General features: G+C 42.3%; 2 protein-coding genes, 1 long non-coding RNA gene and 1 pseudogene across 11 annotated transcripts; 2 read left to right on the top strand and 2 right to left on the bottom strand.

Annotated features, from left to right (window-relative positions):
• The first annotated feature begins 6,905 nt into the window (after positions 1-6,905).
• LOC127771043 (aldehyde dehydrogenase family 3 member F1-like) lies at positions 6,906-11,641 on the top strand. Its single transcript, XM_052296846.1, has 9 exons — positions 6,906-7,246; positions 7,371-7,439; positions 7,541-7,637; positions 9,707-9,913; positions 10,017-10,249; positions 10,360-10,520; positions 10,605-10,695; positions 10,782-10,931; positions 11,104-11,641. Exons 1-9 carry the CDS (start codon positions 6,992-6,994, stop codon positions 11,338-11,340), a joined length of 1,500 nt encoding a protein of 499 aa, XP_052152806.1. The 5' UTR covers positions 6,906-6,991; the 3' UTR covers positions 11,341-11,641.
• A 400-nt stretch (positions 11,642-12,041) lies between these two features.
• On the top strand, positions 12,042-19,969 carry LOC127771046 (uncharacterized). 9 transcript variants are annotated; one of them, XR_008017058.1, is made up of 8 exons: positions 12,042-12,178; positions 12,556-15,879; positions 16,225-16,266; positions 16,952-16,981; positions 17,659-17,700; positions 18,400-19,460; positions 19,581-19,605; positions 19,725-19,969. It is a non-coding gene; the product is annotated as an uncharacterized LOC127771046 (long non-coding RNA). The 9 variants fall into 9 exon arrangements; XR_008017060.1 differs by having other exon boundaries at positions 16,942-16,981; XR_008017061.1 differs by having other exon boundaries at positions 15,839-15,879; positions 16,225-16,981.
• On the bottom strand, positions 15,336-20,329 carry LOC127771045 (uncharacterized; annotated as a pseudogene).
• A 65-nt stretch (positions 20,330-20,394) lies between these two features.
• LOC127771044 (COBRA-like protein 7) lies at positions 20,395-22,940 on the bottom strand. The gene is made up of 6 exons (XM_052296848.1): positions 22,712-22,940; positions 22,494-22,570; positions 21,754-22,219; positions 21,502-21,658; positions 21,135-21,403; positions 20,395-21,051 (listed from the first exon to the last, which is right to left on the bottom strand). The coding sequence occupies exons 1-6, from the start codon at positions 22,770-22,772 to the stop codon at positions 20,768-20,770; spliced, it is 1,314 nt and encodes a 437-aa protein (XP_052152808.1). The 5' UTR covers positions 22,773-22,940; the 3' UTR covers positions 20,395-20,767.
• Positions 22,941-23,194: the final 254 nt, after the last annotated feature.

Here is a 23,194-nt window from a genome sequence, read left to right as displayed (position 1 = left end):
TTGCACAATGTTAATTACAACAATAATCAAGGTCAAATCAACAATCAACACTTGATCCTCAGCGTTGATGATATGATCTATCACTTTGCCGAAGAAAATAAGAAATCTTGCCGCCGCTGATCTCCATTCTGACTCCTCATGACACACGTCACACACCTCCGTACTCTATTCCAAGTTTCCAACCAATTTCTTCGTTCCTCGCTGAATTGTCTGTGATTCCTTTGATTCAGTTATTTTGATGAAAGAGGACGAAGGTGATAAAAAGGTAAAGATGCAATGCAGTGACCGTTAGTAGGTCAGAGGAGTATGACTCCCGTGCGCGGCTTGCCTGCTCCTCTGCTGTGCTCCCATCCGTGCTCCCGATGCATCGGACGGCCCTGATTCTTCGGCGATGGGGCCTTTTTTTCGTTTTCCTAAGTCATACTCCTCTGACCTGCTAACGGTCGCTGCATTGCATCTTTACCTTTTTATCACCTTCGTCCTCTTTCATCAAAATAATTGAATCAAAGGAATCACAGACAATTCAGCGAGGAATGAAGAAATTGGTTGGAAACTTGGAATAGACTACGGAGGTGTGTGACGTGTGTCATGAGGAGTCAAAATGGAGATCAGCGGCGGCAAGATTTCTTATTTTCTTCGGCAAAGCGATAGATCATATCATCAACGCTGAGGATCAAGTGTTGATTGTTGATTTGACCTTGATTATTGTTGTAATTAACATTGTGCAACAGATTATTAGGATATTTTGTACGTCATGCATGTTCAATATGACTCCAGATTCCAATAGTATTAGATAGAACAGGTCGTAGAGATGCCTTCCCCTCATATCTGAGGTCATTACCTTTGGTTTCTTTGGTAGGAAAAGAATGGAATGGATCATTAAGGAATAGTTATAGCATACACTAATCTTATCGTCCGCCATACCCTAATACCTCATAGCCTTCTCTTTTCGTTGAAGATTTTTTTTTCTTTTGGAAAAACATCATCGCTGATTCGGAAGGCTACAAAAGAAGCTGCAGGACCCACCTCTGGAGAAACAAAGCCGTCCGATGCATCGGGAGCACGGATGGGAGCACTGTAGGGAAGCAGGCAAGCCGCGTCCGGTCAACACCACCACATAGACACCACGTCAGCAAAACCACTATTTAAAACCATTGAGGAAGTCACATTACACCGGTTTTAATAGTTAAGTGGTGAAGATATCTAGTATTGTTCAGATTAACCTTATTCCTTCGCATGATCGCATCAGCCCACCACGGCAAAACAAGCCACATGTCCACACACCAAATGAGTTCACTTTAGGTCCCTCAAATTTGTTGTTCTATCGGATTTTCGTCCTCAAACAAAAAAAAATACAACCCGTCCTCCAGCTTACAAAATCCGGGCAACTCGATAGTATTGTCCCCGAGTTTGGTTGACGTGACGTCTACGTGGCTTATTTGATTAGAACTTCATCCCACATGGTATTAACATGACGGTTACGTGGTAGTTTGATAAAAAAAATAGAAAAATTGAAAACCAAGGGGCTGTTCAGATTGATGCCATTTTCAACCATACCATTTTTGGACAAAGTTGCCAAAAAATGTATGCGTTTAGTTTGTTGCCAAATTTGGTAAATACATTAAAATTTGGCATATTGGTATCTTGCCAAAATTTTGGCATTACCAAAGTTTGGTAAGGTTTATTTTGGCTACAATCTAAACAGGCCAAAAAAATTAAACAAAACAAACAGGACCCGTATGTCAGTAAAAAAAAAAGTAGGACCCACATGTCAGTGGAACCCACTTCCTCCAACTCACACTCTCTACCTTATCTCATCATGTCTTCATCTAATGGCAGAGAGGGAGAGGCGGGGAGGTCGGTGAGGCAATAGCTAGGGACAGGAGGAGACGGGGAGGTTGAGGGGAGCGGAGAGGCCGTTGAGCCTCCTTCCTCTCTGCCCCTTTGTCGGGCGGCTTCTGGTGGAGCTTGGTGGAGCTAGAGCTAAGGGGACGGGGATCTGGTAGGGAAAGGAGAGCAACCACTCCTCTCTCCCACTGGCCGTGGTGCGGCGTTCCTCTCCCCCGTTGTTGCCCCGCGTGGTGCTCCTCTCCCTTGTGCGGGGTGGGCAGCGAGCGGAGGAGGGGGTAGCAATGATGGAGGAGCTCGAGCGGCCACCGACGAGTGTGCAGCTATGGCAGGTGCGACAGCAGTTAACGACGACGGGGACATCCTCTGCGCTCAACCTCCTTAGAGGCCTGCCCGCTTCGCCCGGCACCGCCCCGCCTGCTCCGCTTCGCTCCTAGCATGGGAGAGAGAGAGAGGGGATAGAGAGAAGAGAGGAGGAGTAAGGATGACATGAGGGAGAGGGACCATATGGCCCCACCATTTTTAATTATTTTATGTGTAATTGATAGGGTCGATGGTTTTATTTATTTTCTGGATCGAATTACCACGTAAACCGCATATCAATGCCACATGGGATGAAAACCTAGTAAAAGGACCAACGCATGTGCCACGTCAGTTAAAACTGAGGACAATGCTGTCGAGGGATCTCGTTGGCTTGCTTTTGTAAGTTGGGGGATACTTTATGTTGTTTTGCTGTCCAGGGATAATTTTCAGACTCGGGGACAACAAACGGAGGAACATAAAATAAACTTATTCCCACATACCGGCCTGGGGCCCATGAAGGCATGCAGCCTTTTTGGAGTTTGGACCCACTGTTGTTTGACTAGTCGCTGCGTGAGAGGGGCTGAAAGGAAAGGACGCGCGCCACATGCTCCGCCTGCCGCGCCAACCAGAATAGCAGGCTCTGATTAGGGTCTGAATGGCTGAATGAACAAATGAATGCACGGTATCAAGAGTCCAAGATGCAGATTTAAACCTCGGATCAACGGATTATGCGTATATATAATTTGTGCTGATTAATTTAATTTCTAGATAGAGTCATGTTTTTATCTTTACAACGGATTTACTTCAAATGGCATACCAAAGTTATCTTCGTTTTGTTTTAAGTTACTTCTATAATATATGTAAATTACTTTTAGGTTTTACTAAATTTACTTTTATATATATATGAAGTAACTTAGTGATATTAAAAGTAATTTAGACATATCATAAAAGTAATTTGTGATTTTTATCAAAATATAATCATGTGAGATCTTGTTGTAAAGATTTAATTGTTACGAACATAACGGTGCAATCGGATCATAGATCGGATGAGTAGTTTAAGAAAAAATTATATTTGAAATATAGGTGGATGGTGTGCTCTTATATATGAGGTGGTAGCGCTGTGTAGTTACGTCCTACTGGAAGGCCTGAGGGGGGCGAAGGTTTATACGTTGAGAATTCATCTGTCCACAAGAAAATGAATCGTATCAGAACGCGCGCGGCATATTCCCTGGCGGTGAACGGCTGAAGCATGCGCATTCGACCCATCACCTTGAAGACGACGAACGCAGATCGGACACGTATGTTGATCTCCCTGCAGTAATGCAGATGATGACACATGGTCAATCCCGTATTCCCATCGAATTGTTCACACTAGTAACTTACCCGTGCGCTGACGCTACGGTAACATTCGGTAAATGTCAACCTTCAGAGACAAATAAGGATTTTATCCCATAACATTTAAATAAATAATAAGTTATTAAACTTACATTTTCATTCATAAATAAAATGAGTTAGGTAAAAGTTAACTAAAAAACCACAATATCCATCCATCGAGGTGACAGAAAGACAAATCCAAAAATAGAAATACATTCTCAAGCTCAAAGTCTCAAACCCGCAGGACCATCGGAAACATAGATGTAATCCAATGATCCATAGTCTGCCAGGCTACACGCTATCTATTCCCCTCTTCACATCACTTTCAGCAATGCATACATATATGATGGGAAATGAGAAAGTGGAGTTACAAATAGATTTCAACCGATTCTAGCAGCATATCCAAATTACAAATTCATCAGGGAAAAAAAAAGGATTCGAGGGCCTGTCTTGCTCACAATTTCTATCATAGGAGCAACTTCTTCTGGCCACAGCATACATCATACCCTCTTCACTCCATGTTTGCCATCCTCACCGGACTTTCTGTTCATCCACCGTGGCAAAACATACCTCCGATCTTTCACTTTTCAAACAAATATTGTTCATGAGAACAAGAAATGCATAATTCACACTGCCTGATTAAAGTTGTCATCAGAGGAGTTGAGTTCCAAATTAGAACGATCCTCGTACTCACAGATATTACAACCATTTTGTAACTCTCACTGATATCATGTTAGGACTCCGTTTTAGGTCAGAACAATTCTTCTACTCAAATATTTTATACAAAATTTAGCCCTAATTAGAAAGAGTTATTACTACAATTTTTTCAAATCAATCTCTAAATAAAATGACCCTCACCTGAAATGAAAGAAAGTATATGCATAAAGATGAGACATAATTCAAAGTTCAAACCTAACTGGTCAAAGTTTTCAATCAGAGGAGTGCGCTTCAAATTATAACATGTTCGGTACTCACATATTCTACCATTTTTTTAACTCACTGATCAAGCTCTAAACCAGAGGGCTCTGTTTCAAATTAGAACAATTCTGTTAATCATAGATTTTGTACAAAAAAATTAGCCCTAATCAGGAAGAGTTATTATTCCTTGCATGGTTATAAATAAATATGGCCAAAAAAAACTATGTGGTACTTCAATGGTGCTGTAGAAATGCTTCAAAAGGGAAGGTTCATACCTTATCACAGATTTCCCAATTACTCCCATATCAAGTTATCAACCATATACATCCAATGATATGCAAATTGCAAACCTGCGCCACATTCAGATAACCAACCTGGAATAGCAATATGCCTATCTTCATTGAGATTTGAGTCATTGATCATGCATGAAACAATGTATCTGAATAGAATAGAAAGAACCAAACTCAGTTTCACTAACTGCAAACAAAAGTAGCACGAACTGATCAAGGCCAACTGCATAGTACTAAATTCACCAAAACAAAAAGGAAAAGTGCAGCATGATAGTATTCATTAAGCAGGATATCCTGCAGCATGATAGTATTCATTAAGCAGGATATCCATTCCACGTGCAGTAGGCAAAAATGAGCAAAAAAAAAAAATCAAATTCAAAATTCTAGAGCTTATAACTGGATATCTTATATAGAGCAATTTATTTGGGCAAGGAGTAAAGAACATAGAGTTGCACACGTCTGAAATGATAAAACTCACTGGACCTTACTATGCAGTGTCCATGTAAAAGGCTGTTTCAGGGAGAGCCTTGACCTAGCTGCAATCTAGTAGTACTCTTTTCATGCAAAAATCCTAATCCTAAGAACCAAAATACCAATAAAATCTTGGATTTAATTCCTAGGATAATTTATCTTACTTCAGATGTGAAGTAACTGTAAGCATGGATTTAGATTTTAATCTGACATTGTCCTAACTGTATATGTACTTCAAGATGTCATTAATTAAGGACTGCACAAAATCATTAAATTGCATGGTATTGGTGATAGACAAATTTGCTGTACCATATATCTATAATCATCATTCCTGTACATCTTACCAATGCTTCCCATATTATCAGTAATCAACAGTATAAAATAGGTTGTGAATATCTGAAAATATAATACATAAAGCACAATAGAAAACCTTCAGGAAAAGTTTATTTGAGTAGTATTACATATATTTTGATCTATTAAGATGTGAGATTTGTGTCAAGTTTCATAAGTTTCATATATTTTCAGCAAATATACCACTGCAGAATTGATAACAGGAATTATTGTAACTATAAATGAATGAAAGTCCAGCTACTCTAATGACATGTGAACCCAAATGGCATGTAATTCTGAACATACATACATTAGCACAACTTGAAAAGAAAAAAAATGAATCGATCGTTGCTATCTCAGGCTAGATCAAGTCCTAATAATTTTTAGTCATGGATACCAAATGAACGGGATGAAAATTTTAGTCATGGATACCAAATGAACGGGATAAAAACATTGATTTTATTTGCACAGTTTGTACTACACTTTAATCATTAGAAAAACAAACACCTCGGAGAAACTTGACAACACTTCAATCAGGGGAGAAGGAGGCGGCGACAACAAATTGGGGATCGGCATCGACTGAACCCCGCGGCGCTCTCGACGAGGAGAGGGAATCGGCGACGTGACGGCGCGACGGAGGCGGGGGATCGGCAAGAACGGGGCAGAGGAGATGCGGGATCAGCGACGGCGACCTGGGAACAGGGGTTTGACGATGCCGCGACTTGGATCGGCGCGACGAAGGCGGGGGATCGGCGAGGACTTCACGCGACGACGACGGAGGGGCGGCGCGGGAGAGGAGAGAAATCGTGGATGGGGAATCGGTGACGCGCGGGTGGGGCGACGTCGGGTGAGTGCGAGAGAGAGAGGAGAGAAGAGCTAGAGAGAAAGAGAGGAGGGTGGATGCGCCGTGATTTCAGGAGTGATGGGGTGTGAGAAGGGGAGGCGGGGGAGACGTGGGGCAACAGGAGCGGTTGGATTCGATGATTTTCATCCGTTAGATTTGATGAATGAAGTATGAAGGATGTAAGAGGTAGTTGGTGAATTATAGGTTAGATTATTAGAATATAATTCACAACCATGCTACGAGCACACGCCCTCGTACTCACCCGGACGGCGATGGATCGCCCTGGCCCTGGCAAAATCCTCAAGTTTTCTCCGTGGCATGGGCGCATGGCATGTGCTCACTTTTTCGGTCCTAGCAACCGGCAGTAGTACCAATGATGCACCTTTGCACCAGTTTACAACAATAATGGACGTCAATTCTACTGAACCGCCCTGGTGCCAGCATTTAATTCGTATCATGCATTCATGCGTAGCGTAGGCCATAGGCTCAGGCGCACGTCAGTTGCCATAAATTGGCCTCGCCGGCCCGAGGCTTTCTTCAACTTTCTGCTTGCAAAGTTTCAATACACTGGAGTGAGTCAGTGAGGTTGGTGAAGCAGAGTGAGGAAAGGAGGATGGGAAGGGTGGCGCCTAGCGTCGAGGAGGTCGGGGGCGAGCCGCCGCCGCCCGCGCTTGGGCCCGGCGAGACCGTGAGCGGGACGGTGGCCGAGCTGAGGGCGGCGTACGAGAGCGGCAGGACGCGGAGCCTGGAGTGGAGGCAGTCGCAGCTCCGGGGGCTCCTCCGGCTCTTGGCGGAGGAGGAGGCCGCCGCGTTCCGGGCGCTCCGCGAGGACCTCGGCAAGCACCAAGCCGAGGCCTACAGAGACGAGGTTAATTGATTAGTTGGCGATGAATATGCATTTGGCGTTTCCCGTGTGCCAAACTGCCAACTGATCGATCTGCTGATATGATTCCGTTTAACTTGTATATATGCGACTGGTTGTGTGATTTTAGATCGGCGTGCTTGTCAAGTCGGCGAACGCCGCGCTGCGTGAGGTCGGGAAATGGATGGCGCCGGAGAAGGCAAGCCTGATCTGACCACGCTTTAGTGTGCACTGTTCGATTATTTTACATGAATGGTTTGCTTCTCCTGGTTCTGAGTTCTGACGCCTCGCTGGTTGCAGGTCTGGGTGCCGCTAATCGCGTTCCCGGCAAGGGCGCAGCTGGAGCCGCAGCCGCTCGGGGTCATCCTCGTCTTCTCTTGCTGGAATGTCCCGTTGGGTAAGCAAACCATCATCAATCTCTCACAGGTCACAGCGATTTTTTTTCCTTCGTTTACCCTTCTTCAAGCAAGAGCATTAGCAGAGAGTGCGGCTGCCCATGTGAAGCATTGTCAGGAAAACGGTGCTACTCTCGCTTTATATTGATGAATCGGTCCATTAAATTTTCACCTATACTTTGTCGGGACAAATCTAGCTATGGCTGCCTGCCATGCGGCGATGCATGCTGCTAGCAGTACAAGAGTATAGAAGAATAGCAATATATATATAGCAAACGTATATACGGAGTATTAGAAGGCTCTATTCGATTTATTGTGTTTGTGGGAGGGTATTTAACGTCGAAAATCGCTATACATATGACTGGTATGTCCGACCAGCACTTTGCTACTCCGTAATTGCTCTGGCCCACACAGAGAGAAGTTGGTCTGTGTGGAGCGAAACGATTGGTAGATAAGGTTGGATTGGATGGGGGTCGGACGAGGAAGTCGGACGTATAGCAACACTCATTTACGTCCTACCGATTGTCTGGCTGGCCAACACTCCTTCAGCTCAAAGGGTGTACTAGTACCATAGCTCAGTGCACATGATTAGCTTACGATAGTCCTTGAATTGTCGGATTCAATACAGCTTTTGAGTTTAACAGCGAATAGCTGTGCTATGGTATCCTGTTGCTAGTAGGGCCAGTTGCTAACATGCAAACTTTGATTATTCGTAGTAGTACTTCAGACGAATATATCCCTCCGTCCCAGAAAAACTCAACATACACAGAGCTACCACTGTTTTTTTTGGTAGCTAGTTTGACGCTTGATAGTTGGAACTAAAGTACTTTTCTTTTGGGTGGCAATCAGTTTATACTTGGGGCGTTGTCTCAGAATATTGCTTCAGTCGTCAAACCCAATGTTCAGCATGTTTCTTTCTGAAAAAATCCGAATACCCCTCCCTCCCCCCAAAAAAAAAAAAATGTAGTACTACGAATTACCTCCCTCAATTAAAAAACTAACATTCTTCATCGTCCTCAATTTTTAATACCAGACGAATCATCCCTCGAATAGACTCCAAAGTGGTTTAGGTCCTACATGACACACGTGGTAGTTCAGTCATCATAAAAAGACATAAAAAAGATAGGGACCACATGTACTGACTGAGAGAAGCATAACTGACAAGTGGGCCCCATATTTGTTTATATTTTTTATGCTGATTGGACTTCCATGTGTGTGCCATGTAGGACCGAAACTGCTTTGGAGTTGGCCTTCGTTCAATGTAATAAGTTGAGGGTGAAAAAATATGTTTGTTTTTTTAATTGAGAGAGGTAATTCGTACGGATTGAGATCCCTGACTTTAGGTGTTAAAGTCAGAGGTTAACAGTACCGTGACTTTCTACAGTAAAAACTGCAAATCACTGTTTTTTTACTATAGCAACATACTTATTTCACTGTGTGCTCAGAAGGGTAATTTGGACTTTCTACTTTTTTTTTCTTTTTTGCAAAAACAGCGTATTAGCATGTGTACCCCTGCTATGCTCGCCTCAGCATAAACCAAGCGACGTACTCCCTCCGTCTCAAAATAAGTGTAGTTTTACACTATTCACGTTTAACGTTTGACCGTTCGTCTTATTTAATTTTTTTTATGATTAGTATTTTTATTGCTATTAGATGATAAAACATGAATAATACTTTATGTGTGACTAAATATTTTCAAATTTTTCACAAATTTTTTAAATAAGACAGATGGTTAAACGTTGGGCACGGATATCTATAGCTGCACTTATTTTGGGACGGAGATAGTACTAGCTAGCATGTGTTACAGCAGTCAGAATTTTCACAGGCAGTGAAATTGTGAAAAGCGTAAATGACTGACCGTTCATCTGCGCGCGGTCTGCGCCTGTGGATGTCACTCTGGCTACCACAATCCACAGCCTTTGCACATGCATGCATGTACTAATCCAGAGAGTAGAGACGCAAGCGTGGGTGCCCACGAGGCCATGAGGGACAAGGGTAGTACACTGACTGTCTACTTTTGGGTACTGTATCAACTAATCAGGCAACGACTTTGTGTGCTCTATGCATGCAGGCCTCTCTCTGGAGCCTCTCGTTGGAGCATTGGCGGCCGGCAATGCGGTCGCGCTGAAGCCATCGGAGCTGGCGCCGGCCACCGCTAAGTTCCTCGGCGACAACGTCGGCAAATACATGGACGCCACGGCCGTGAAGGTCATCCAGGGCGGGCCGGAGGTTGGCGAGCAGCTCATGGAACACAGATGGGACAAGGTCCTTTTCACCGGTAATATAACCATGGTCCATGGAGGACACACTGGTAGCTTTTGGGTCCCCCGGCTGAAACGCCGTTGATATGTGTTGGGTTTCTGTCGCGCGCGGCATTGCAGGGAGCCCGCGCATCGCGCGCGTCGTGATGGCCGCGGCCGCGAAGCACCTGACGCCCGTGGCGCTTGAGCTCGGCGGGAAGTGCCCCTGCATCTTCGACACGATCGGCGGCAGCGCGCGGGACCTGCAGACCGCGGTGAACCGCGTCGTCGGGGGCAAGTGGTCGTCCTGCGCCGGCCAGGCCTGCCTGGCCATCGACTACGTCCTCGTCGAGGAGCGCTTCGTGCCCGTCCTGGTGCGTTTTCACCTCACGTCACGCCTCCTCTGCTTTGCTACCCGAGTCGCATTTGTGCCTGACGTTTGTGTGTCTGTCTCGCGGCGTGCACGTGTCGGTCTCGTCCGAAGATCAAGGCGCTCAAGTCGACGCTGAAGAAGTTCTTCGCCGACTCGGACCACATGGCGCGGATCGTCAACGCGAGGCACTTCCAGCGGCTGAGTGACCTTCTCAAGGACAAATCGGTCGCGGCGTCCGTCCTCCACGGGGGCACATTGGACGCCAAGAACCTGTAAATTCTGAACAAAACTGCGTGTCGTTGATCAATCTGTCGGTAAGACAACCCAAAGTTGACCAACTCACGAAAAAATTTCAGGTGCATCGAGCCCACGATTCTGCTGAATCCCCCACTCGACTCCGCGATCATGACAGAGGAGATCTTCGGCCCTCTCCTGCCCATCATCACGGTAAATTAAAAAGTTCTTAACATCCTCCTCTATGCAGAGCGGAGTACCACTAGACAGATCAAATGAAACGGCTACCTTTCTCACAGGTGAAGAAGATAGAGGACAGCATCGCCTTCGTGAGAGCGCGGCCGAGGCCGCTCGCCGTCTACGCGTTCACCAAAAACGCCGCACTGAGGCGCCGAATCGTCGAGGAGACGTCGTCGGGGAGCGTTACGTTCAACGACGCAGTTGTACAAGTATGCACACACGCCTTACCCCACCCAGGCCTTGCTTGATGGGCTTCAATCTCGGCCCATCAGTTTATATGGGCCAAACTGAGCCCATCCAAACAAGAACATAGGAATTGCAGATCCAGTACGTACTACAGAGTTATTTGATGTCATCTTTTCTTGTGGCAATCCTCTGCAGTACGGGATCGATTCGCTGCCGTTCGGCGGCGTCGGCGAGAGCGGATTCGGGCAGTACCACGGCAAGTACTCCTTCGAGATGTTCAGCCACAAGAAGGCGGTTCTGACGAGAGGATACCTTATCGAGCTGACGGCCAGGTACCCGCCGTGGGATGACAGCAAGATCTCCATGATGCGACAGCTCTACCGTTACAATTACGTCGGATTCGTCTTAACCTTCCTCGGTCTAAAGAAGTGAAAATTTGGTGGGAAGGAATTGGTGATGGCTTTTGTGGAGTTCAAAGTGAGTGCATTTAGCCCAAGAGACTACTGATGAGAATAAATATAGACTTATATCGCTTAGTGAATAAGAACAAGATTTGCAGTTGCTAGTATAAAGCAGCAAAAATGTACTGCCTGCATTATCTAAGAAAAATGCGCTACCTGTAATTTACGTTTCGTCAAGAAACCACCTTTTAAGTAAGGTAAATGTAAGGTACTAAGGTGCAATTTCAGTAGTTTTGGGTTGAATTTCAGCCAACAACAAGCTTCTCTTGCCACCCACAGTCCCACACCGTCCGTCCCCTTTTATCTCATGGCCAAGGTGGCGCCATCTCCACCCCATCATGGCCACCACCAGCCCACCGTAGCGCCGGCCAACCCTCTATCTGGTGGTGCTAACACTTTTTTTCGTCGTCGGAGAAGACGCTAGTATTAGACAGTGCTGGAATATATTGATGGAATAGGGAAAGAAAAAAAACGATTTTGCTAGATATTTGTCATTAAATTTCTACCCCCGATATTTGTCGTTTTTTTTCGTCCGATATACTTTAAGATGCGTGCACGGTTTGGTTTGGATCAGGACGCGTGGGAGTCAAAGCCTGGTCTCCTCGGTCTCGTGGCGCTGTTAAATTTCGATTTCCACGCCGTGTCCGTAGCCGTTTTTTTTTTCTTACTTATCGCTTTCTCCTCGTTGTCTCCGCGCGCGCTCTCTCTCTTTCGTTCACTCTCGCTTTCTTGTTCTCTCTCTCATTCTCTCCAGCGAGAGGGAGAGAGATCCATCGTTTGGATCGATTTTCTCCCCCTGGATTCAACCGGTGAGTCCAATCTTCGTTTGTAGTTCCCAGTGGTGAAATTTTTTCAACGGTTTTTTGGTTAGTTTTCTCGATTTGAATCGGTCAAGGTTTCGAAGCTTGGTCCTGAGTCGATTTCGTTTTCGTTTTAGTTTCAGTGGATCCGTGATTTCTATGTATTGTTGATCAGATTTATATGTTCTAGGTGATTAGTGCCCTGATCTGTTGATTTCTATGTCATGCCGATGAGATTTATATGTTCAAATAATTATTAGGGAACTGCCTAGCTGTTGCTTTTTTATTTTGTTAAGTTCTAGGTGAGCAGTGCTCTGATCTGTTTATTTATAGGTAAAGCGACACACTATTTGAAATTTTCTAGGTTATTTCTGTTTTTTTTGCAGGTGAACTTTCACAGTACCTTTTCCTTCTGTGTTCATGAGATGAAAGATTGAGAGGGATTGCCCAGATAGAGTACATGGATGAGATTATCAGCATATCAATTTTCTGCTTTGTGTGATTTGGGATTAGACTAAATCGTAACCAACGAACTAGGCATCGGTGGAAACGATGGCTGGATTTTTTTTTTTTTGCCTTGTCACTGAGCTCGGATTTGTGGCTGGTAGATAGGGATTTTTTTTGTGTTTGATTTGCATTTTTCGGAGTAAATTGGACATCCTTTTAGCAGATTTACAGGTTTGCTAGGAATTTTCCCCTCTGTTCTGTTCTGTCCTGTACAGGGGATTTTGTTATTTCCTTCTGTTCTTAACATGCACAGCTCCTTCTGTATATGTGATATGCAAGCAGCAGATTTAGTGATGAACTGTGTACTTGTCAAATGAGAGAGAGAGAGAGAGAGATTGAGAGAGAGAGAGAGAGATGTTTTGAAAGGTTTCAGCGATCTTATTTGGCTTAGAGATCACGAAATGAACTCTCTGACTGAAGACAGTGACACTGCTATATTTCTATAGATTATTTGCTTGTTCAAAATTTTGCATGGGAGGCGAAGAGAGACAACTCTGCTTTCTGAAATGTTTCTCTGTGTTTCTTGGTTCACTTTCACCCAGCACATGCCTGAGTACCGACGGATAGCAAATGATGCTTCGTACTAGCACACCATATTTTTCAGGACTGGACTGGGCTTGCATTTGTTTTGTGTAAACTGCATATACATTCGGCGACGTATTGCACTCCCTGGTTGTTGTAGTTGCATTTTCAAATCTGTGCAACTTCAGTTATAAATTTGTGTAATCATTGATTTGCTTCTCTGTACAGCTTTTTTATGTGTCTATGCTTGGAAAAGTAGGAAGAAGATGCCACATTCAACGCATAAGCTTAGCTATGTTTTTTTGGCAGACATCTATGGTTCTGATTAGGAGAAGAGGTTATTTTCCAAGGGGTGCTTTTTTCACACATAAGCTTAGCTCTGTTTCCATAGTTTTGAATGATGCACCTACATGGTTAATGGTATATACCATGTGTGTTTCATATTTCTTAATGATGCCAAGTAAATCTGGCATGGCATCTTGCCAATTTCCCTGTGTGTTCCTGATCTTATTATGAGCATATAATAACTGTATCAATACTTTTTCAGGTTTGCTCAGTGCCTTATTTTTCTTTTCAATTATGAATGCATCCCAATATTGTTCAGTGGTGCTGATCCAAATTAGTTAGCAACAAGCCACTATAAAATCCAGTATTTTCTGGCCTCTCATTGTGTTCTTTTTGTATGTTAGTATCATGTAGTTGTCTGTGTTTTGTTTCTGCTGGAGTAGAACTCCTACTATGCAGAAATCTGCAAATCACTTGCAGCAGATCAGTGTATATTTTGTGCTTTGTGTGATGTGGGGTTAGCGCACAGCGAATCGGTGATTTTTTTTTTGGCTTGTCACTGAGCTTGGATTTGTGGCTGGTAGATGGGGACTTCCTAGCTCCACCCCAGTAGGATTGGTAGGGGGAATTAATTATGACAACATTATATTGCTGATATGTGTCATTTGAATACAGTAGGGGAAGCATCGCTGCAACTTTATCTGAATGTTGCATTCATTTTCAGATATTTAGTTGACTGATCTGTTAAACGCCTTGCATGTGTTTGAATTTTTCTGCATGTGAAGCATTTTCATTTCAGAGATGATTGATCTGTCAACTCCCTGCGTATATCTGAATTTTTATGCATATGAAGAATTTCGTTTCACATATGCATGTTAACTCATCCCCAAGTATGTTTTGTGTTGCCTTCTTCATCTTATGAATAGCTTCGTTTCAGATATGTGCGGCTTGATTTCCCAGTATGCTGAGTTGTTTGGTTAAATGAAATCCAATCCCCTGCATGCGTTTTGCCTTGATTCTTGGTTTGTTGCTCTTTCTGTGTATATGTTGTTCTTTGGTTCAGAATTTGTTTTGCTTGAACAAGGAAAGTAGAACTTGTATGATGCTTTCAGGAATTTAAGGCTGGTGCTTTGAATTTTGTCTCTGGGCTAGAGTGGGGAGTCTTGGCTTCATTTTTTTTTTTTTTTGCTGAATTTGATGTTCTTTCAAGTTAAAAATCTGGATGGTTTTTCAGTGCGTACCCCCTTTTCTTGGGTACATGTTGTGTACTTTCTTCTCTGCCAATGAAATGAGGCAGAGCTAGCTTCTGACTTTGGATGGACTGTATGGTTCTTAATTGACATTTCTGATTTAGTGCATGTTTTATTAGAGTTGTTTTGTGTTTCTTCTTTGGGGAGAGCATGAAATGAGACAAATCTTTTAACTGTACTGAATGCTGAACAGTGCATAGTCTATATATAGCAATATAATCTGCATAGTACAAGTAAATGTGAAAACATTTTTCTGTCTGGTTTGTGAACCAGCAGTATATTAGATTTGCAGCTGCATATACCTTGTATGTCTTTCCATGTTGTATAGCTGACATTTCAAGATTTAATGTCTCCATTAATTCATCTTGAAACTTTTTGAAAATTCCCAAGTTGTACACCTCCGATGCTTGCAGAAATTGTTATTTACTCCATAAATATGCTTACTTCATTTGCTTGCAAGCTGACACGTGGACTTTGAATTATGTGTTGCATGAGGTTAGTATAGCTCATTTGTCCCCCCTGCACCTGTTTACATTTATTCGACAAAGAAATAAATATATTCTTCATTTTTGGAAAACATGATTGTACTTACCAGTCTTTCATTTTCGTTAAGAAATGTGTATTGATCATAAAGTATTTGTGCTTTATTTTTGCCAATCTCTGATCCAATTGTTGCTGATTTTTTGCCTTTTTCCAAAATCCTGGAGGTAATGAGATCCTAGAACTGAAAATGAAAGCATCATTAGTCAAAATTTGAGTTTTGCAAAAAACAATCATATGATGTTGACAAAATGAAAGGCTTTTTTTATTGTTTTGACACCATTTTTGAGGCTAAATACTGCTTGATTTATATTTTTGAATCTGAATAAGTCCCACTCTATTAGTTTTGCTTTCACATACTACTGCATTATCCTTAGCCTCTAATTCTTCATATGATGTTGATTTTGCTTAATGTATTCCCCTTATAGTCCAGTTACAGTCCATATACACTGTAGTTACAGTTGTAACTTTTATTATTTCTCACTGTAACTGAATGCAGGTAGTTAGATTATTTTTATTTATCATGCTTCACCTCTAATTTTTAATGTATATAAATTTGTGCTAGATGAAAATTTCTACAAATATCATATATGGTGCCAATGACAGGTAAGCATGATTTTCTGACCTTGAATTGTCTTCTTGCTTCTTAATTCTTTGGAGTCGATTATGTCACTTACACATGTCTTTGATTGTGTATTCCCTGTAACTTGAGCCTGCAATCTATGACATCCTGCATGTTTTGGGTCATTTTATAACATGTTACAACATGGAATAATGCTGATGCTATTGAATTTTAGGAGAAAGTTAAGCATGATTCCAGTTACAGTCCATATGCACTGTAGTTACAGTTGTAACTTTTGTTATTTCTAACTGTAACTGAATTAAGGTAGTTAGATTATTTTTATTTATCATGCTTCACCTCTAATTTTTGCCTTATATAATTTGTACTAGATGAAATTTTCAACAAAGATCAGATATGGTGCATAATAATAGGTAAGCATGTTTTTTCTAACCTTCAACTGTATTGTTTCTTCTTAATTCTTCAGAGTCAATTCTGTCACTTCCACATCTCTCTGATTGTGAATTCCTTGTTACTTCAGCCTTTGTTCTATCAGCCCCTGCATGTGTTAGGTTATATTAATATTTTTAGAACATGTTACAATACGAAGTAATGCTGATATTATTGCATGAGTACTGAATTTCTGATAGAAGCTACAATAGGAACTAATACTGATGTTGTTGCATTAGTACTGAAATAGAAATTCAATACAAGTATGTGTTTGTGCATGTTTTGTGTTTATATAAGTACTTAATTTTGATTTCGTTTGAATTGGAAAATCTGCATATAGTTTAGTGACATAATTTTGTAATTATGTCATTAGATTCTTTGCAGTTTTTATCACTCAGATGTAGTCAAAATTAGGTCTGTTATAGTTCAACTTTAGTTGTATACAAAGTTTAGAATGCTAGTCCACTATAATTACAATGTTTCAATAGTATCTTGAAAGATTTGCATGAATATAGTAATAACAATGCCATTCTGACCTGGAACAACTTCGTTGGTCTGACTTTTGGTTTCTTTAATATGTTTTGCCATAATATTGCTCTTATCTGATTCTTGGCTTCTTCTTTTTTCATCTTGTACTTCTTCATGACCTGCAACTGGAGAAAATTGAAGTTTTCATGAGAAACTACAGTGTTATGTTTGGTAAGTATGAAAGGTTCATTAATATAATTTGTTCAATAGGTCAAAATAGTTTGATTTCTATTTTGAGTTAATTGGGAACAATATAGTATCTATTTATAGTTGTTTATGTACTTTTCATCTGTAGTGGTTCTTTTTTCTTGGTGTCCAACTTGATGTCCTTAGTTGATTCTACAGCTGAGATTGTTCCTGCAAAATGTTAATAAAAGCATTACAAAATGTAATTACAATAATTCTAACTTAAAACATAATTACAGTACAACTCAGTGAAGTTACAGTGGAACTATACCTCAGTTACATTTGCAATTATAACTGACTGTTCTAATCTTATGTAATTTTGTTAAGTTTTGAAATAGTATTTCAGTTCTCAATTTCATTGATAGTAGACATGATTTTCTGGTTGAAGATAGGCCATCATTTAGGTAATTTATAATATGATTTAGATCATGTTATAGTAGGGAATAATGTTGATGTTGTTGCATGAGTATTGGATTTTTGGACAAAGTTATGCATGATTCCAGTCATAGTCCAGTTACAGTCCATATGCACTGCAGTTGCAGTTGTAATTTTTGTTATTTCTCACTGTAACTGAATATACAGTTCTAATTTTTTGGTTAATTATCACTGTAATTTTTGTCATGCTTCATGACTAATTTTTTACATACATAAATTTGTGCTAGATGAAATTTTCTATGAAGATCAGATATGATGCACAATAATAGGTAAGCATGATTTTCTAACCTTCAACTGTCTTCTTCTTAATTCTTCAGTTGTATTTCCTGTTACTTGAGACTTTGTTCTATCAGCCCCTGCATGTAATTTAAATCAAGTATGGTTGGTGCATGTAATAGAAATATTTAAAAAGCATGTCAGTTTTATATGTTCTAGGTAATCTGACTACCTAACTTAAATATTTTTGGATTTCATGCAGTCTGAAATTACAGTAATTCTAACTTAAAACATACTTACAGTACAACTCGTCACCATTTACAGTCCAGTTACAGTGGAAATATACCTAAGTTACAGTTGTAATTTCTGTTATCTCTCACTGTAACTGACTGTTGGTAGTTAGATTTTGTAATTGATTGACCTTGGGTATATTACTGATTTGTGTGAAAACTAGGACACTTGTAGTTTGGGAACCCTAGGGACTCTTTTTTGTCAGTTGTGCATGCATAAGTTAGAATATGTGTACTTTTAGTTTCATAAAAACAATAGTGAGTTTGTATTGCTTCCCCTTATGTTGTAGATTTTTTTTCCAGTCAATGCAGTGTAGGGTTATCATCCATTTTTGAATTAATTAGATGTTTTTACTGAAATTAGCTTGCCTTCTTGTGCCATTGCAAGTGTGAGGCCGCTTCATTTATGTTGTCTGTTAATGTATGCAACCAACATTAACTTTCTTTCTTTGTCTTGCATAGATTCTGCTTTGTTTTTGCTTAACAAGTGCTGCCCGGGACATAACTCTTATGTGTCTACTTATTCCTTTCATTAAAACAGAAAAGGAGAACTAGCCAGGTAAATTCTATGATCGTCAAACTTTTTCTTGCAGAAAAATTTATGGATGTATAGCTCCATGTTTTTTTATTGGTTGCATTTATGTGGATGTCAGCTTCAATATATGTTTTCTATTAGGAAATTACCCACAAAAAATATATCTCTTGAGGCATTTGAATGGCTGATCTTAAACCTTGTATCTTTTTTGATTTAGTTATGGTATTTGATGCCCACTTCTTTCATCTGGGGATTTAGTTTAGTTTTCAAATTGTATTTTCAGTTTTGAATCTTTGATTTAACAGATGAAGTCAATATTTTAGGTTTCATGCAGTCCTAAAACACACTTACAGTGCAACTCACACCACTTACAGTGGAAATATACCTTAGTTACAGTTGTAATTTTTATTATTTCGCACTGTAACTGATTATTGGTAGTTAGATTGTTAATTATTGATATTGGTTTTATCAGAGACTTGTAGTTTGGGGAACCCTAGGCATCTTTATTTTCTTAGATATGTGCCTGATATATTTGTTTTTTGCTAGTTAGTAATGTAGGCCTAGTTTTGTACTGTTTTTTTTTTCTGTTATCTCTATTTCTCTTGGTAGAATATAGATTGACCTGAGGCTTCTTCCTTGATAGAAGCTTGACATACTGTCTCTAGTTTACTTCCATTGCTTAGCATGGAATTTTTAGGTTTAGTGTGGTGCCCGTTATCTCACAAGTTATCTGAGATAGCAACTGTTGAGAAATTTTTGTCTCTAATTTCAGATGTGCAAGATATTCATATCTATAATATTTATATGTGTCCACATGACATTTTCATTTTTTTGGTCTATTGTTCTCTGTCAATTGTTCTCTGTGTGATATTGACTGGGTTATATGTGTACTTTTTAGCAACTTTGTTTTGGCTTTTGTTGCTCTTGCATGTGTTGATTCTGGGAGCAAGGGCCTTGGAGCTGCTTGGATTGTGGGATGACAGCAATGGTCAGTAAATGAAATATTTGTTCCTTATATTTTGTTTTGTGTTCCTTTTTTGAATTGTCTTCTGCTGTGCTTGCTATCTAGGAAATCAATCATTTGTTTTTTTTTTGAACTGTTGTACAGGAAATTGATGTCAACGTGGGTGAAGGTAAGTTTTGTTAGCAGAGAAATTATTCTTATCCTCTGAGCATTCATAAATCTTGGGTTCTTTTGTTGCTGGAAGTGTAGTAAAATTTGTTCTTTTTGCTCCTCATTTTGGCGGTACAGGGATCATGTTCATTGAAGGACATACTAGTTGTGATCAACAGAATATGTTTAGGGATGCAAAAGTTAGAGATATGTGCACTGTATGATGTATGTTCTTCTGGTGCCCTATGTTTCCCCTTATTTCAATATGAAACTTATAGCTTATTAGAAGGATCTTTTTGAATCAAAAGTCATGTTTCCCTACTCAGTACTGCTTGATGTAAAGGAATCCAAAATTTCATGCAATTTCCCTAAGAATTTTCAAATCTGAGTTGTTTTTGTTTGATTTTGATACTGTATGGCATATCCGGTGCAATCAACAACAAAAAGGTAAAGTGGAACTTACCTGGGAGATTATTTGTTGTTGATTTGATCTTCTTGACCTCCATGTTCTTGGTTAGAATCTGCTTCTTTTTCTCTCTCTTTCTCGTAGCTGTCCATGGCGTGCTCGATTTCTCCTGATTGATCTGTGGATTTCCTTTTGTGTGAAGTAGCGTGATCTGTGTGATCTCTGCCTTTTTTTTGTCTTTTTGTGACCTTTTTGGTTTGCAAGTCCCCTTGTAATGGTTTTTTTTTGTTATTTTTGGGCTGTTATAAAGTTGTCCTGTGTTTTTGGGCTGCTCACTTTGAATCATGGGATTTAAATTTTTTTTTTTGTATTTTCTATGTGGGCTTGATTTACAGCCCATGTTGTCTTTTGATTTTGTCCGGACAGAAAAAAATATGTTTATGACCTTTTTTCCCTGTCCTTTGGATGCTAATCCAAAGGCAAAAAAAAAATCTGGGTGATTTTGGCCCAAGAATTTGTCGACAAATAGATAGGGAGTTCAAAAAAAATACAGATTGTTATTTACCGGGCTTCATCTAAACGAGGCCTGGGAAGGGAAAAGTCTTTACGGAATTCCTCCCAAAACGGTATATACACACATACATAGAATTCAGCCCAGTCCTTTAGACCCCAGCCCTTAGTAATTTTACACTAAAAGTTTAGGCTCTGCAAGTTTGCACGATTGCACCTGTATTTCTCTTTCCTACTCGAACAATTACGATGGCGAAATAATATTTTACATGATAAGGAAAATGAATGGCAACAACAAGCACGAGCTGGCGATCAGTTGCGCCGCCGAGACGCGCGAGTCCGGGCCTCCGTTGGGCAGCAAGGGGTACTGATCCGGCGGTGGCATGACGCACTCGTGGCCGTCGAAGTACACCCTCCTCGGGAACGCCCATCCACCGGAGAAGGTGAAGTCGCTCTTGTCCTTCTTCAGTATCATCTCCGTCTGCACATTACCGTCCTGCAGCATCATCTCGTTGTAGTACTGGATCCCCCAGAACATCCCCGTGTCGTCTGCAAAATCAAACAACAACTTCTGTGGTTCACTCTGTTCATCCAATTCGAACGGAGATCATGCTAAAGTGAGTGATACCTACTCAGGGTGCCGTACTCGATGAGAGGCTGGTAGTTGAAGCTGAACAGCTGCGTCAGGCTCCGGAGGTTCGGGTGCTGCACCACCAGGTTCCAGTCGCTGTAGTTCTTGACCTGGTTGTAGTTGGTTATCGTCACCTTCACCCTCCAGTACTCACGGTAGCTGATCTTCACGTGCCAGTGCACCCGGACTGGGCACATGTGGTCGGTGCACCGGAAGACCGGCGCGACCGCCTCACCGTCGCCGGCCGGCAGCTCCGGCTTCTCGCCCTCGCTGGAAAATTAAACCAACCAAAAATGCAGATGAGTGAGTGGGATATATAGCACAGGATTTAAGCGGTGTGGGAAACGAGGGTGCGCGGGGGGTTTTGCCTGATGCATTGCGGCGCCGTGGGGGATCGTGGGCAGCCGCAGCTGCAACGCGGACACGGCACGATCGTGCTGTTGTAGAACGACGAGAGGGAGACGCAGCACGTCGGCGACGCGGCCTCCATGAACTGCGAGTACGTGCAGGTGACCTGCCATGTCACTGCACACGGCGCCCGCGCGCGCGGCAGCAAGAATCGCTCAGAACTCCCGCTCAACGCACGCGCCGCGATAAGAAAGAAAGGGGAGAAGCCTTACGCAGAGACTGGACGTGCCGGTGCCTGCCGATCGGTGACCTGGTCGCGTTCACCTTGGTGGCGTTGCTGCAGGAGTACCCGGGCACTCCGACGCCGAAGCGTGACGGCAGTGCGGGGCCCCTGTCGCCGTCGTGGTACGTGGCGCGCCTGAAGCCGCCGACCACCATCTGGAACGCCGCGGTGGACGTCCGGTTGTTCTGCGTGAGCGACGACAGCACGCCGCCCCGGCAGCAGCTGGAGACCTGGTTGTTGTACGGCGTGCCGGGGGGCAGGTCCACGATGACCGGTTGCTTCTCGCAGCAATGCGGCCGGGTGGCGCCACGGATCCGGTGGCAGTTGCCCTGCTCCGTCGCCTCCGCGCCCGTCATGCCCCAGATGATCTCGTTGCCGGCCCACCTCCAGCTCAGCCGCCACCCGGGCTGCTCGATGTGGCGGTACAGCTGGTGATTGTGGACGCTCACCATGACCTGCATAAGCACAGGATATACCGATTGATTCGTGGTGTAGGCGGTTGCGAACGTCAAATTTTTTTTGTCAGAATATCGTATTTCGGCTGTACTAATGATAAGTTTCACCGGAGGAAATAATGGGGAAAAGTTAGAATCGAGATAAAAAGGATAGTTGCAACGATGGTACGTCTGAAATTCTGAATCTTTTATTCGACTGCATATCTACTACTGGGATGATCCCAAACAGTCAAAAATTAACGGCAGTACTAAACTCACTAGCAGGCATGCGCACCGTGTAGACGTTCTCGATGCTCTGAAAATCCCAGTTGATTATGATGTTCCCATTCGGATCTACCGGATCATACGCATCTGTCAAAACATAGAGAAAACAAATCACCGACCGTAGTTCAATCAATCAAACCTAAGAACAACACTCGGAGGGCAAACACGACGGCGATGTCCAAGAAACAGCACGGGAAACAAACATGACTTGAATATCACAGAGCTCACCTGCAAACCTCGAGGACAAACAGCACACAAAGACGAACAGGATCAGCTGGTCCACGTTCATCGCTCCGAGCCCCGAAGGATTGATTCTTTAGCCCCCACAAAATCACAAGCGAACCAGAGAAAAATTCGAACCCAATTTTTTCTCAACGGGGCACCTCGCACCAGGTTCGCGTAGGCGACAAAGGGAAGAGGAAGGAGCAGCAGAGAGGGTACGAGGAAGACGACAGGATCAGCAGATGAATCCGGTCGCTGATGTGACACGAACGGCAGCATTAGCCTCGAATTAAACGCCAAAGATAGCGGGTACTACTACTCGTATTAACATACTACTCCATTCATCCATTGGCAATGAGTTGCTCGTTTTCTGGTGGCACTGTGCCAGTGCGATCACGATTTGGAAAGCCATCCCGGATTGGTCACGAAGGGTTCCTCCCCTCTGCAACATCGCCAACACCGGATGACGCGCATGGTTGCCAGATATGG

The sequence above is a fragment of the Oryza glaberrima genome, chromosome 4 (genome assembly GCF_000147395.1).
Source record: "Oryza glaberrima chromosome 4, OglaRS2, whole genome shotgun sequence".
Taxonomy (NCBI): domain Eukaryota; kingdom Viridiplantae; phylum Streptophyta; class Magnoliopsida; order Poales; family Poaceae; genus Oryza; species Oryza glaberrima.
The sequence above is the reverse complement of the archived record's forward strand: the minus strand, read 5'-3'. Positions and strand labels throughout refer to the sequence as shown.

Coding starts and splice junctions, on each gene's coding strand:
- LOC127771044 (XM_052296848.1), bottom strand. CDS start 22,772: ATGAACGTGGACCAGCTGATCCTGTTCGTCTTTGTGTGCTGTTTGTCC. Junction 22,571..22,711: donor TTTGTCCTCGAGGTTTGCAG/GTGAGCTCTGTG, acceptor ATGTTTTGACAG/ATGCGTATGATCCGGTAGAT. Junction 22,220..22,493: donor GCATCGAGAACGTCTACACG/GTGCGCATGCCT, acceptor GTGCTTATGCAG/GTCATGGTGAGCGTCCACAA.
- LOC127771043 (XM_052296846.1), top strand. CDS start 6,992: ATGGGAAGGGTGGCGCCTAGCGTCGAGGAGGTCGGGGGCGAGCCGCCG. Junction 7,638..9,706: donor TTGCTGGAATGTCCCGTTGG/GTAAGCAAACCA, acceptor CTATGCATGCAG/GCCTCTCTCTGGAGCCTCTC. Junction 10,696..10,781: donor CTCTCCTGCCCATCATCACG/GTAAATTAAAAA, acceptor CCTTTCTCACAG/GTGAAGAAGATAGAGGACAG.